Here is a 15913-nt window from a genome sequence, read left to right as displayed (position 1 = left end):
GCTGTTCTGGTGTCATAGAGCCAAGAGAGATCTCTGGTGAATGTGAATAAGTTGGACCAGGACACCAGAAATTGTTGAAGCAGTGGTGGGTTACAGATATATACACCAAGGTCAATGGCTTTACGCTGAGCGAGACTTGCCTCTAGAGTAAGCAGTAGAATCTGGAAGGGACTGATGGGAATGTGAGAAGAATAAAATAGGAATTGTGTGAATGAGCATTTGAGTACTGGAACAGATCTGGCAGGCCTAAGAATCTGATTCTGATATTATATAAATTGTGCCATTTAAAGTTCAAAAAGCAAGTTCCAACTACTGGTAAAAGAATGCTTAAAGAATTACAAGCTTTATGTTTTCATACCTCAAAGATATGCAATTCTTTTTTTTTCTAAAGCTGTTTTGAGGCATGTGACATGCCATAGTAAGAGGTGTGCTAATTAACAGCCTGATTTTGTGCTGCGCTGCATGTGTGAAGATAAATTACACATGTCCTCCACTACACTATCCAGAGCTTCACAGTGACATGCAGTTCATCAGCAGAGGAAGTACATTACTGGCCTTCAGCTAATACCTAGATTGTGGGCAGATGCTAAAGTCATACACCACCAAGCTTGGCCACCTCTAGCTATTTGTCACTAAGACACCACCAGTAACTAAATAGAGGCACTGCCATCTGACCATTTATGATGCTAACAAAGATGAGTTCAGAAAAGGAACTTGTGAATAATGCATGTCATCTTTTCTCAAAATATGTATCTAAAATTGTCAAATGTTATTGTACATGAACTTCATCTTTTGTGAGCTAGTCTAAGATATGTGAATGAATATTTATGCAGTCTTGAAGCATAACAACAGATGAGGAAAGGGTGTATCCAGTTGTGCAATTTTAGAAACAAAGGTTGTTTAATGTAAATAGTACATCATTCAAAGTTTTAAAGTCTCCCAAGTGAATATTAACTGATATGGCAATATGCAAGACTATACTGGATAACAGCTGGAATATTTGTTATATGGAATAATAGAACAAAAATTACTAAATGGATGCATTACTAAGTAAATATGTGAGTCCTCTGCAAATTTTCAAGCTAAGTTTTCACATGTGCATACAATTCAAAGATAAACTAGTTAGAATTTCAAGGTACTTTAGCACTTTATGTCATTACCTAAGGGGACATTGGTAGATTCAAGATACAGATCGATAGCTGTTTGGATACTTAAAAAATTAAGGGGTACAAGGTCAGTGCAGGAAAGTGATGCTAAGGCACAATATTGATCATATTGAAAGCTGGAGCAGGCACAATAGGCCCACATCTGCTTTTGTGTATGCTCCAAGTTTGTGATGTCACTTCTGCATAATACAATAATGATTATTATAAATAATTCATTAAAATGCATTAGACCTCTACCTCTATCTGACTTTAAAGGCATAAATGATATTTCTACATATTTTCCAAAACTCCTCTTTTCTACATTTTATAAATTTTAATTAATTTTTTAAAATGGTACATTTTCCAACTGCTTATTTACAGTATACCCCCAAGTTCTAGTCTTGCTGTGTTATTTCTATCACGTGAGTTCTGATACTGGAAAATTCCACTTTTCAGATCAATTTTGAACATCAGCACTAGATGCTACTGCCACCTATCTTATAAATCCTAAAATATAATTTGTACTCAAAGAAAATTAATGTCTAGAATGGATGTTGTGAGTTGGGGAATTTCTACCTGTCATTTTCTCCTTAGCTAACTGTAGTTTTCTTTTGTTCTGAGAAATCAGTAAGAGAATTGAGGACTTTAATATAGTGTCACAAGGTTCTTCATATCACATGGCATTGTCATTCATTATAGATATTGCAAAACCTGAACTGAGATCACATCGGAACCAGAATCAGATTTTGTATGATTGACATATGACATGAAATGTGTTGTTTGTGGCAGCAGTACAGTGCAAAGGCATAAAAATCTACAAATTAGAACAGTACAGGCCTTTTGGGCCCTGTTGTGCCAACCCTTTAACCTACCCCAAGATCAATCTAACCCTTCCCTCACACATAGCCCTCCATTTTACTTTCATCCATGTGCCTGTCCAAGAGTTTCTTAAATCCCCCTAATGCATCTGCTTCCACCACCACCCTAGGCAGCGCATTCCATGCATCTTCCACTCTCTGTGTAAAAAGCCTACCTCTGACATCCCCCAATATTTTCCTCCAAACACATTAAAATTATGCCCCCTATCGTATTTCTCTCCTGGGAAAGTCTCTGGGTGTCCACCCGATCTATTGCCTCTTTTCATCATGTACACCTCTATCAGGTCACCTCTCCTCCTCCTCTCCAAATAGCCCACTCAACCTATCCTCATGCTTTCTAATCCAGGCCGCATCCTCGTAAATCTTCTCTGCACTCTCTCTAAATATTCCACATCCTTACTATGATGAGGCAACCAGAACGGAACACAATACTCCAAGTCACAAACAAGAGAACATCTGCAGACGCTGGAAATCCCCGCAACACACACAAAATGCTGGAGAAACTCGGCAGGCCAGGCAGCATCAATGGAAAAAAGTACAGCTGGCCCAAAATGTTGACTGAACATTTTTCCATAGATGCTGCCTGGCCTGCTGAGTTCTTCCAGCATTTTGTGTGTGTTGCTCATAATAATCCAAGTATGCTCTAACCAGAGTTTTATAGAACTGTAACTTTACCCGTGGCTCTTGAACTCACTCCCCTGACTAATGAAGGCCAACATATCACACGTCTTTTTAACCACTCTATCAACTTGCGCTGTAACTTTGTGGTATCAGATGGATGTGAAGCCCAATATCCCTCTGTTCTTCCACACTATTAAGAATCCTACCTTTAACTCTGTATTCTGCTTTCAAGTTTGACCTTCCAAAGTGAATCACTTCACACTTTCACAGATTAAACTCTATCTGCCATTTCTCAGCCCAGCTCTGCATCCTATCAATGACCCATTATAACCTACAACAACCCTTCAAACTATCCACAGCATCACCAACCATAGTGTCATCTGCAAATTTACTAACCCACCCTTCCACTTCCACATCTAAATCATTTATAAAAATCACAAACAGCAGGGGTCCCAGAACAGATCCCTGAGGAACACCATTGATCACCAACCTCCAACCAGAATACCTTCCATCTATTACCACCCTCTACTTTCTGTGGGCAAACCAATTCTGAATCCACACAGCTAAGTTTCCCTGGATCCCAACTTTCCTAATGAGCCTACCATGAGGAACCTTGTCAAATGCCTTACTACAATCCATATACACTACATCCACTGCTCTGCTTCTTCAACAAGTTGTTTTGTCACTTCCTTGAAGAATTCAATCAGGCTCATGAGGCACGACCTGCCCTTCACAAAACCATGCTAATTACCCCAAATCAATTATGTTTCTCCAAATGGTCACGAAGCCTGTCTCTAAGAATCCTCTCCAGTAACTTCCTCACCACTGCCGTAATAATGTCTATAATTCCCAGGGTTATCCCTATTACCTTTCTTCCCTCTAGGCATGTTACAACTCTCATGGCTCAACTCTGAATCTAAAAATTTTAGATACTCAACAATTGCAGTTTGTGTTAGAACTTGCCAGTTGTCACGTAACAGCAGGTATGTCTTTGGGGATGGGAACAGGATTGGTGTTTCGAATTGTTTAAATTGGTAAATCGGTTTATTATTGTCACATGTACCAAGATACAGTGAAAGTCCTGTCTTCATCATGATCGATTCATCACAGCAGTGCATTGAAGGTAGTACATGGTAAAACAATAATAGTGCAGAATAAAGTGTTACAGTTACAGAAAAAAATGCAGTGTAGGTAGACAGAGAGGCGCAGGATCATAATGAGGTAGATTGTGAGGTCAAGAGTCACCTCATTGTACGACGGAACCTGTCATGCTTTTTTCTCACTCACTGGGCCCCAGGAACTACGTTTCCCTTCCATCTCCCCAGGGGTTCAGTCCCCATGTTTCCTTCAGACTCACTGGCCCCCAGTTCCCACACTCCCTCTTGTTCACCAAACCCTCAGTTCCCATTTCCTTCTTCCAACTCACTGAGGCCCTGGTCCCATGTTCCTTTCAGACTCACCAGGGCCCTGTTTCTCATGTTTTTCGTAAACTCAGCTTTTCCCTGCCTCATGCTTCTTTTAAGCTTACTTGATTTACTGGAAAATGTATTATAATTCTTCGTGAAATCAAAAATATGCAAAGATATTAATGAAGAATATTATCCAAAAGTTTGGAAAATCTGCCAGTACAACATCACCAAACTCCTCAATATGTCAAATTATCGGAGTTTGACTGCATACAGTGGAGTTATTTACTGTGCCTTATTTGCATCAATAAGTATATGTGCCTGGAGGCTGGAAAATATTCCACTGTCATCAGTTCACAAGCCACTGAATACTTGTGAGAAGTAGTAAGTAACTGTTCTCACTAAGATGAATATGTTCTTTTTGATACCTTTTACTCACTGAAGATGGACTTGTGTGGCAAATGAAAGGACTTCATTTGAACCTTATTTTGTTTTAGAAATCATAGAAACCATAGGAAAACTACACAGAAACAGGCCTTATGGCCCTTCTTGACTGTGCCGAACCATTTTCTGCCTAGTCCCACTGACCTGCACACAGACCGTATCTCTCCATACACCTCCCATCCATGTATCTGTCCAATTTATTCTTAAATGTTAAAAAAGAACCCGCATTTACCACCTCGTCTGGCAGCTCATTTCTTTTTTTACTGGAGATGAGTGACACAACATGAACCTTGGTTGTTGTAGATGTTAGTCTCATGTTTATGTGTCACCCTAAGGTAAAATATTGTACAAACCAGCAATTTTTCATTAGTCAATCATTGTTTCCTTTATTACCAGCTGACAGTTACATTATGCTTTAACCTATAGAACTTATTGGATATATCAATGCTTTTAGTCGTCACCCAAGTTGCAGGATTCCATAGAACTCTGATAGATATACGTAAATGAATAAACTGAGGCTTCCTTGTACATGTTTAGTGGGATTCTACAAAAGATCCCTTCACACTCTTTAAAATAAGTCCATAAAACATAGAAGCAGAATCAGGCCATTTGGCCTATCGAATCTGCTCTACCATTCAATCCTAGCTAATTTATTTTCCCTTCTCAACCCATTTTCCTGCTTTCTCCACCTAACTTTTGACATCTTTACTAATCAAGAACCTATCAACTTTTACTTTAAATATACCCAATGACTTGGCCTCCACAACAGCCTGTGGCAAACAATTCCATAGATTCACCACCCTCTGGCTAAATAAGTTCCTCCTCATCTCTGTTCTAAATGGATATCCTTCCAGCACAAGGCTGTGCAATCTCGTCCTAGACTCTCCGACCAATGGAATCATCCTCTCCACATCCACTCTATCCAGGTCTGTAGTATTCAGTAGGGTTCAATGAGATCCTCTCTCATCCTTCTTAACACCAGAGAGTACAAGCCCAGAACTATCAAACACTCCTGATGCATTAATTCTTCCATCCCTAGTATTATTCTCATAAGCCTCCTCTGGAACCTCTCCAATGCCATCACATTCTTCCTTAGATATGAAGCCCAAAACTGTTCACAATACTCCAAATGTGGTCAAGCCAATACTTCATAAAGTATTAGCACTACATCTTTGCTTTTATAATCTAGTCCTCTTGAAATAGCAGCTAACATTGTATTACTGTCAACTCAACTCAACTTGCAAATTAATCTTTTGGGAATCCTGCACTAGAGCTCCCAAGTCCATTTGCACCTCCAATTTCTGAATTCTCTCCCATTTACAGATGGATGGTGCTGAGGGATATGCTAATATAATTTTTATTAAAGAGCTATGTTAGGATCTTTTTGAAATTATTCATCTATGCTAGGTTGAAAGACACTTTGAGACGATAACAATACTGTAGGTCTTGATCCTGGAGTTTTTCAGGGTGAAATTAAACCAAAGTTCCTCCTACTCTGAAGTTTGAGCCTAAAAGTTTGAACCATGAGACAATTTGAAAAAGAGCAGGGAAAATTTCTTTATTATCCTAGCCATTGCCCAACAACAAAATACCTGGTCATTAATGTCATTAGTTCTTCTGATAAATGGCTAAGTGCAATTGGCTGCCACATCCCTCTGTAAAACAAGATTCACAATTCAAGTTTACATAATTGGCTGAAAAATGCTTTTAAAAGTCATGAGACCATGAAGGATGCTATCTAAATCTATTTGTTGTGCTGCAGTCAGAAGGGTAACCTCAGGATTTTCCTAATCTCTGTAGTTCATTGTCATATCTGGAACCTTTGGTGGTTGAAGTGGAAATTCATCTTTTCTGAGATCAGTAATTGTTTACAAGCTGGCGCTTGTCTGTTTTAATAATGTCCAAACTGTGCTGCAACAACGTTTTATAAAAGATCACAGTTATTCTGTTGAATTCCCCTGGAGTGGATTACTCATTGTTGATTTTATCGTGTAAAGCAACCTTGGAGGAAGTATTACCAATGAAACAGGGGCTTTTTTTTTCAAAAGAGGGAAAAATGAAATAATTACCTTTTGTTGGAAACTTCACAAGATAAGGTGTGAGGCTCACACAGGATTGAAGATGTGAGATCAGCCAGGATCTAATTAAAGAGTATAGATTTCTAAAGAGCCTGAATAGCTTATTCCTATTTTATTTTAAGAAAACAAAAACTGCTTTAGTGCCATTTTCTAATGAACATTTTGAAGGAAAATCAGCATTGCCATTCACCCTACAATGATATTCGATAAGACTTTACTAAACTTTACAGTTCAATACCAAGTAAATCAATTTCTCAATTATATAATGACCTCTCTCATGCCAAAAATGAAAACACATTGTGTATTAAAGAGAAGTGGGAGAAAAAAGCGGGGTTGGTACTTTCAGAGAAGGCTTGGGGGAAAATATGCAGCTTCCAGTGGTCTTCGACTAACTCTTTGATTTGGAGAGAACATTGTTGGAAAAATATTATAAGATACTTCAAGACCCCATACCAGGAAAAATATAAAGACACAAACATGGCGTGTTGGAGAAGGTGTGGCTCCAAGGAGGCAAGTCATTTCCATATTTTTTGGGATTGCCCTAAATTAAGTTTATATTGGGAAGGTATTCACAGAACATTAGTTAAGGTTTTTAAGACACATATACCTCTGAATTTTGAGACTCTCTACTTGGGGGATGTATTGTTTTTGGAACAGAAGAAAGATATAAAGCTGCTACAGGCCCTTTTAGTGGCAAGTAAGAGATCAATCACCAGAAAGTGGTTAAATCCAGCATCACCTACATTAGAAGATTGACATGAAATCATTTTGGAAATATTTAAAATGGAAAAGATGACCTACTCTTTGAGAATTCAAAAGGAAAAATTTTATCAAATTTGGAAAAAAATAGATTGAATTTATAACCCCAGAGCAAGCAGACTTTAGATGACTCTCCGAATGGTTTATACTGTTTGTCTCACCCCAACATAGTAATAGCGTTAATGTAAGCACCCTTGGCTCAAATGTTTACTTTTTTTTTTGGAAAATGTGGAATTAACACAAGTAAAGAAAAGATCTGGGGAAATCTTGGACCAGAAAGAAATGGACCAGAAGAGATAAATGGAAATTAGTATTCAACCACTATTATTAATATTTTTTATAACAACTATTACCATTATTTAGTTTAATAGAGTGGAATTACAATTGCACATAAACATCTCTTTGAGTGCCTAATTATTTTCTATATTATCTCACATAAAAAATGGAAAAGGTTATATCTGTAAAAAAAGTTTGTGTATAACTTGTGAATACCTTATCCAAATAAAAATAAAATTTAAAAAAAAGACTTCGCTAAACTAATTTTTGTATTTTGTTAATTACCTTGTCTTGGGTTGGCTTTGTTATTCAAGCTACATTTTTTTTGTGTCTCTCAACAGATAAACCGATTTAATAAATCTGAAGACCGCGCAATTTTCATCACTGACCGGCACCTATACAAATTGGATCCACTGAACCAATATAAAGTGATGAAGACAATTCCTTTGTATAATGTAGGTCATAGTCAAGCCTGACTTGAAGAATTTTATTTAAATTCCCAAATATCGATTGGCATCTCACTAGAGCAAGGGGTTGAGATGGGGTGGAGTTTGTTAGATGTGTTCAGGAAGGTTTCTTGACACAATATGTAGATAAACCTACAAGAGGAGAGGCTGTACTCCATTTGGTATTGGGAAATGAACCTGGTCAGGTGTCAGATCTCTCAGTGGGAGAGCATTTTGGAGATAGTGATCACAATTCTATCTCCTTTACAATAGCATTGGAGAGAAATAGGAACAGACAAGTTACAAAGGCGTTTAATTGGAGTAAGGGGAATTATGAGGCTATCAGGCAGGAAATTGGAAGCTTAAATTGGAAACAGATGTTCTCAGGGAAAAGTACAGATGAAATGTGGCAAATATTCAGGGGATATTTGTGTGGAGTTCTGCATAGGTACGTTCCAATGAGACAGGGAAGTTATGGTAGGGTACAGGAACCGTGGTGTACAAAAGCTGTAATAAATCTAGTCAAGGAGAAAACAAAAGCTTACAAAAGGTTCAGAGAGCTAGGTAATGTTAGGGATCTAGAAGATTATAAGGCTAAAAGGAAGGAGTTTAAAAAGGAGATTAGGTGATCCAGAAGGGGCCATGAGAAGGCCTTGGCGGGCAGGATTAAGGAAAACCCCAAGGCATTCTACAAGTATGTGAAGAGCAAGAGAACAGAGACGTGAAAGAATAGGACCTATCAAGTGTGACAGTGGGAAAGTGTGTATGGAACCGGAGGAAATAACAGAGGTACTTAATGAATACTTTACTTCAGTATTCACTATGGAAAAAGATCTTGGTGACTGTAGTGATGACTTGCAGCAGACTGAAAAACTTGAGCATGTAGATATTAAGAAAGAGGATATGCTGGAGCTTTTGGAAAGCATCAAGTTGGATAAGTCGGCGGAACAGGATGAGATGTACTCCAGGCTACTGTGGGAGGTGAGGCAGGAGATTGCTGAGCCTCTGACGATGATCTTTGCATCATCAATGGGGACGGGAGAGGTTCCGGAGGATGGGAAGGTTGCGGATGTTGTTCCTTTATTCAAGAAAGGGAGTAGCCATAGCCCAGGAAATTATAGACCAGTGAGTCTTACCTCAGTGGTTGGTAAGTTGATGGAGAAGATCCTGAGAGGCAGGATTTATGAATATTTGGAGAGATATAATATGATTAGGAGTAGTCAGCATGGCTTTGTCAAGGGTAGGTCGTGCCTCACGAGCCTGATTGAATTTTTTGAGGAAGTGACTAAACACATTGATGAAGGAAGAGCGGTAGATGTAGTGTATATGGATTTCAGCAAGGCATTTGATAGGGTACCCCATGCAAGGCTTATTGAGAAAGTAAGGAGGCATGGCATCCAAGAGGACATTGCTTTGTGGATCCAGAAATGGCTTGCCCACAGAGTACAAAGAGTGGTTGTAGATGGGTCATATTCTGCATGGAAGTCGGTCACCAGTGGAGTGCCTCAGGGATCTGTTCTGGGACCCTTACTCTTAGTGATTTTTATAAATGGCCTAGATGAGGAACTGGAGGGATGGGTTAGTAAATTTGCTGATGACACAAAGGTTGGGGGTGTTGTAGATAGTGTGGAGGGCTGTCAGAGGTTACAGCGGGACATTGATAGGATGCAAAACTGGGCTGAGAAGTGGCAGATGGAGTTCAACCCAGATAAGTGTGAAGTGGTTCATTTTGGTAGGTCAAATATGATTGCAGAATATAGTATTAATGGTAAGACTCTTGGCAGTGTGGAGGATCAGAGGGATCTTGGGGTCAGAGTCCATAAGACGCTCAAAGCTGCTGCGCAGGTTGACTCTGTGGTTCAGAATGCGTACGGTGTATTGGCCTTCATCAATCGTGGAACTGAATTTAGGAGCCGAGAGATAATGTTGCAGCTATATAGGAGCCTGGTCAGACCCCACTTGGAGTACTGTGCTCAGTTCTGGTCACCTCACTGTAGGAAGGATGTGGAAGCCGTAGAAAGGGTGCAGAGGAGATTTACAAGGACGTTGCCTAGATTGGGGAGCATGCCTTATGAGAATAGGTTGAGTGAACTCGGCCTTTTCTCCTTGGAGCTAAAGGAGGATGAGAGGTGACCTGATAGAGGTGTATAAGATGATGAGAGGCATCGATCATGTGGATAGTCAGAGGCTTTTTCCCAGGGCCGAAATGGTTGCCACAAGAGGACACAGGTTTAAGGTGCTGGGGAGTAGGTACAGAGGAGATGTCAGGGGTAAGTTTTTTACTCAGAGAGTGGTGGGTGCATGGAATGAACTGCCGGCAATGGTGGCGGAGGTGGATACGATAGGGTCTTTTAGGAGACTTTAAGATAGGTACATGGAGCTTAGTAAAATAGAGGGATATAGGTAAGCCTAGTAATTTCTAAGGTAGGGATATATTCGGCACAACTCTGTGGGCCAAAGGGCCTGCATTGTGCTGTAGGTTTTCTATATTCTGTTTCTATTCCATGTTATTTTTCTCCTTCCATCATCTGTTTTCTTACGTGTAAATGAATAGATATCCTGAGGTTGTGGAAGTGATAATGCCTGAGTGTCTTTTACAATGCTTCCATGGCTTGTGACGTCTATGACAGAGCAACCTGCTGTGTCATTTCTGTTTTATAACTGTCCACAATTAAATGACAAGAGCAGCCTCTGGTGACTTGCTGGTGTATTCGCCTTTAGGCCTGTGTAAAAATGGAACTGCAATTAGTTCAGCTCTTTTGCCCAGTTCCTTCTTTACCTAACAAGCCAGTTGTTTATCATTGCCATTTGGATATTCAACACAAAAGATGTGATAAGCTGCAGCATGAGTGTCTAGAACTATACTTTTACTAAGCTCCCTTTCTTCAGTCTCCCCACCAAATGAAAAGCTGTCCATACAATTTAGACATAATATTTTTTACTTAATAAGACTGACATCAATAAGACTGACATCAGTAAAACATGAGATGAGTCGGCTGCCCAAAGCTTTTTAAATTATGTAGTGATGAGACTCCTCGGGATTAACAGCTACATAAACCCTATATATGAACCTTAATTAAAATCCAACAGATTTTTTTTCCAGAATGGGCAGGTTCTTTCCCTACAAAAAAGCCTTAAACATAAATATATAGTGCTCATTGTTCAAAAATCAGTGTTGCTTTTCCCCAACCACAATTTGTGAAATGGTACCAAATCTACCAATTGGTTGTATTAAGTTCATCTTGGAGAAGACATACTGTGATGTTTGTACCATTAAGTGCCCAGATGTTCATTGGTAAATTCATCTTACTGTTAGAATAGTTCAGTGTCAGCATTTCCGTGGTAACCTAGTTTCCATAGCAATCCCCTTGGAGACTATATTAGCTGATCTCTCGCTGTATGGCAGAACATAGTTGCTGTGAACATAAAATAATCAGGTTGCTTAACTAGTGTTAAAGTCAGTCAATGTGTCTCTGTAAATTAAAGGAGATTGTCAGGCAAGGTCAACCATTTTGCTAGTGTCAAAGTCAGTCGCAGTAACAGGGCAAATTCCAAATTTACTGTTTGGTGAACTCGATTGCATTTGCTTATTGAAAGTTAATCCAGTTTTTGTTTACCTTAATGACCAAATGAGGATTTTTTTTTAAATTCAGCCTGTGTCTAATGACACACCAGGGAAACCTAGTGGTCAAAAGTACACAATAAATTGGAGAGTTCTTAAGGACGTTAGAAGGAAACAAGTTTTTGCAATCCTGCTATCTTCACAGTATAAGTGGTTGTGTTCTGGATGAGGAGTTGAATACTAATAGATCTCTGAATGTTAAAAGTGTACTAACATGCACTAAAGAATGACAGATTAAAATGGGCTGACTGGGCTGTTGTCTGTGCTTCTTTGTCCCATTGCCTTTTATATTTTTTCTTGAACTGAAGATGCCTGCAGTTAGGACCAAATCTGCTTTAATTAGCAATAAAAATGACATCACTTCTCCCTGTATAGAAAACTGGCAGATGTTCACTTTGCTTCTGCGCTCTGCAAAGCTGCTGTTAAATCTAAAGAAGAGAGGAAAATAAATAAGATGGAAGGTTGAGAAGGTAACATATGATTGAGTTTGCTTCTGTTATGCATTTAATTAACAAAAAAAAACTTATCTAAAAGTATTTAGAAGGACTAATGCTAGTTTAAAAATTTTTTAATGGACTTTGGTTCATCAATTTAAAGTGCAAATAGCATCAAAAAGCTAATGCAGCACAGATATAAGCCCTTTGATATAAGCCCTGGTGTGTCATCTGGTACATGCCAACCACATTTTCCACCTGAATAGTTCCAGTTTCCTGTATTTGGCCCTTACCCCACCAAGGCCCACCCCTCCATGTACCTATCTAAGTGCTTCTTAAATAGTACTATTGTACCTTCTCAACCTTTTCCTGTGACAGCTCATTCCATATGCTGAGCGCCCTCTGCATGGAAAAGTTGCCCTTCAGCTCCCGTATAAATCTTTCTCCTATCGCTCTAAATCTATGTCCCCTAGTTTTGGACTCCTCTGCCTGGGGAAAGGACTGTTACCATAAAAATGTAAGAGTATAAACAGACTGATGAATGTTCAAAGCTCAAAAGTTCAAAGTAAATTTACTGTCAAGGTACATATATGTCACCATATACAACCTTGAGATTCATTTTCTTGCGGGCATACTCCATCAATCCAAGAAACACAATAAAATCAATGAAAGACTGCACCCAAGAGGAAGGACAAACAACCAATGTGCAAAAGACAACAAATTGCAAATAAAAAATAAAAATATTAATAACAAATAAATAAGCAATAAGTATTGAGAACATGAGATGAAGAGTCTGTGGTAACTTCTACTTTGAAAAAGGCACACTTGACAACTTCATGCCAAAGAAACAACTTTATCTCGAACTTCAAAACGTTATGTATATACAGAGGGTTTCACAACCAGTACGGCATGGTGGGGACACTATGCACCGAAGGCCACCAGAAGAACAAAAACAGAAGTAGACCCCCCCCCCCGATATCCTAATTAGTATTAACTTGCTTTTAATTACTCTCACATTACAACAGAGTCCTTGAAAGTAAGTCCATAGATTGTGGAAACATTTCAATGATGGGCAAGTGAAGTTGAGTGAAGTTAGCCCCTTTGGTTCAAGAGCCTGATGGTTGAGGGGTAATAACTGTTCCTGAACCTGGTGATGTGAGTCCTGAGGCTCCGGTACCTTCTTCCTGATGGCAGCAGCAAGAAGAGAGCATGGCCTGGGAGGTGGGGGTCTCTGATGATTGATGACGCTTTCCTACGACAGTGTTTCATGTAGATGTGCTCAATGGTGGGGAGGGCTTTACCTGTGATGGACTGGGCTGCATCCACTATTTTTTGTCGAATTTTCGATTCAAGGGCATTGGTGTTTCCATACTAGTCTGTGATGCAGCCAGTCAATATACTCTCCACCACACATCTATAGAAGTTTGTCAGAGTTTTAGATGCCATGCTGAATCTTTGCAAACTCCAAAGGGAGTAGAGGCGCTGCTGTGCTTTCTTCGTAATTGCACTTAGGTGCTGGGCCCAGGACAGGTCCTCTGACATGATAACACCCAGGAATTTAATATTGCTGACCCTCTTCACTTCTGATCTTCCGATGAGGACTGGCATATGGACCTCTGGATTCGTCCTCACGAAAATAATATTTAAAGTCAACAATGAATGTTTAATTATTCCAAATATTTTCACTCCCAAGTATATATCATTCTCCCTTTATTTCATCCAAGATTCTTTGTTTAAAATCTCTAGAAATAAAAATAGATAGTGCATTAGTATAAGGAAATAGCTTTTTTATGGAAGAGCAACAAAAAGTGTAAGAATGGAAGAATGCTTCCTAATCATTTATCCAGCTGTTTGATTCAACGCACTCTCTGTAGTGTGATCTCAAAGACTGTAGTTCAGCATTCAAATTGTTCAATTGTCCATTGTTGTGAGAGGCATGTGAAATGACCACAGGACCCCTGCTTGATTGAGTAAACCTAGTGAACGAACATTGGTTTAGGCAGTGCTTGCCTGCAAACTTATTATAATCAAATTGAAACTAATGAGAGGAAATCATAATGTAGTCAGTAAGAATTGTTAAGCAGGTGATGATGCCTAGGAGCGTTCCATTTGAACGTCCCAATGAACAAGCCAGTCACCTTTGGTTGTTTTGGATTTTTTCTTTTTAGTAAAATAGAATGAAAAACAATCAATCTCTGCTTCTCCCTTGCATCCAATGTTTATTTCACTCTTGGATTATCATCTTCTGTTCCATGCTTTTCCTTTTTATGAATCCACAGCAAGAGTAGGTAATCCTTAACCACAGGCATTAGGCCATTTACCTTAGATTGCCAGGAAGCTAAAGTCCAATAACCATGGATAAATTGTATGTATGTATGTTATTGATGATTGATTGAATAAATGAAGAGTCTTTGTGTTAGATTAAGTTAACTAATACACAGATTTAAGGTGAATCTTTGAATAGGCAGTATTAACACAAGACTGTGGCTGTTCAAAGGTTGTAAAGAAAGCTTTTGGCACATTGGCTTTCATAAATCGAAATATGGAGTACCAGGAAATGAAATGTTATGCTGAAGTTGCATGAAATGTTTGTGAGGCCTAATTTGGAGTATTGTGTGCAGTTCTGGTCACCTCATACAGGAAGGATGTAAGTAAGGTTGAAAAAATACAGAGAAAATTTACAAGCATGAAGATTAAATAGGTTAGGAATTTATTCCTTAGAATCTAGAAGATTAAGAGGAGAATTGATGGAGCTATACAACATTTTGAGGGATATAGATAGGATAAATACAAGTAGGCTTTTTCCACTGGGACTGGGTGGGACTACAACCAGAGGTTATGGGTTAAGAGTAAAAGGCGAGAAGTTTAAGGGGAACATGAGGGAAGCTCCTTCACTCAGAAGGGCATGAGAGCGACCTGCCAGCATAAGTGGTGCATGTGTGCTCAATTTCAATGTTTAAGTGAAGTTTGGATAGGTACATGGATGGTAGGAGTATGGAGGGCCATTGTCCCAATGCAGGCCAATGGGAGTAGGCAGATTAAATGGTTTTTGAGATGGACTAGATGGGCCAAAGAACCTGTTTCTGTGCAGTACTTTTCTCTGACTCTAAAGAAGGATGCATGAGTCCTTTCGAAACCGGGGTCTACTTTCTATTTAACCACAGGTGTAGGAAAGTAGAAGCTGGAAATTTTAAACTGGATTAATATCTGTTTAGCCTTTGATGCATTTTATGAACTTAGGAAACCCAATATTCACTGTAAATATTAACAGCGATTTGTACAATGTGTGAGGCTTCAAAAATGGTGTGAAGACACATGTGGGGTACTGTTTTGAACTACAGTATAGTGGTGTATGCTGTGTTATCAAGTATCAAGGTTCTGCTCTCACTGAGGTATTTAGCAAAACCAAAGTAAGTAACAAATTATCCAAAGAATGAGAAGAAAGATGTCAAATTTCCACATGAAATGATTATGCTGTTATTATCCATCATCATAGTGTTATTGTTATCTTAATGTGCATGTAAGTCATATTTTAAAAAAGAAAATTAATTCTGGAAATGCATTAGTTGTTCTAGTTTTCTGTAGGTGAAGGATGGTGAACCTTTTTGAAAATGTGTACAAATTGCTGATAATCTCAAAGCTTCTCTTGCATGCCATGGTAATTTTGAGCAGATGTTATCATTAATTTATGAGTTAGTAACAATAATTATGGACTTTTTTCAGGAAAGAGGATGAGTCCTGTGGCTTATTTACATGTATTCATTCCGTTACTATTAATGAAACTGCAACAGACTGTTAATAACA

At 38.8% G+C, this 15913-nt stretch overlaps 1 protein-coding gene across 2 annotated transcripts in view; it reads left to right on the top strand.

Moving 5' to 3' along the window:
• The window catches only part of LOC140191461 (unconventional myosin-Id), a 591692-nt gene that overhangs the window by 419008 nt on the left and 156771 nt on the right, over window positions 1-15913 (top strand). For both annotated transcript variants that reach the window (XM_072248895.1, XM_072248894.1), the window contains one exon: window positions 7949-8062. In XM_072248895.1, the coding sequence (XP_072104996.1) occupies window positions 7949-8062 (114 nt within the window). The remainder of the gene's footprint in view (window positions 1-7948; window positions 8063-15913) is intronic.

This window comes from Mobula birostris, chromosome X, assembly GCF_030028105.1.
Source record: "Mobula birostris isolate sMobBir1 chromosome X, sMobBir1.hap1, whole genome shotgun sequence".
NCBI lineage: Eukaryota > Metazoa > Chordata > Chondrichthyes > Myliobatiformes > Myliobatidae > Mobula > Mobula birostris.
Note: the sequence above shows the minus strand (reverse complement) of the source record. Positions and strands in the feature narration are given on the sequence as shown.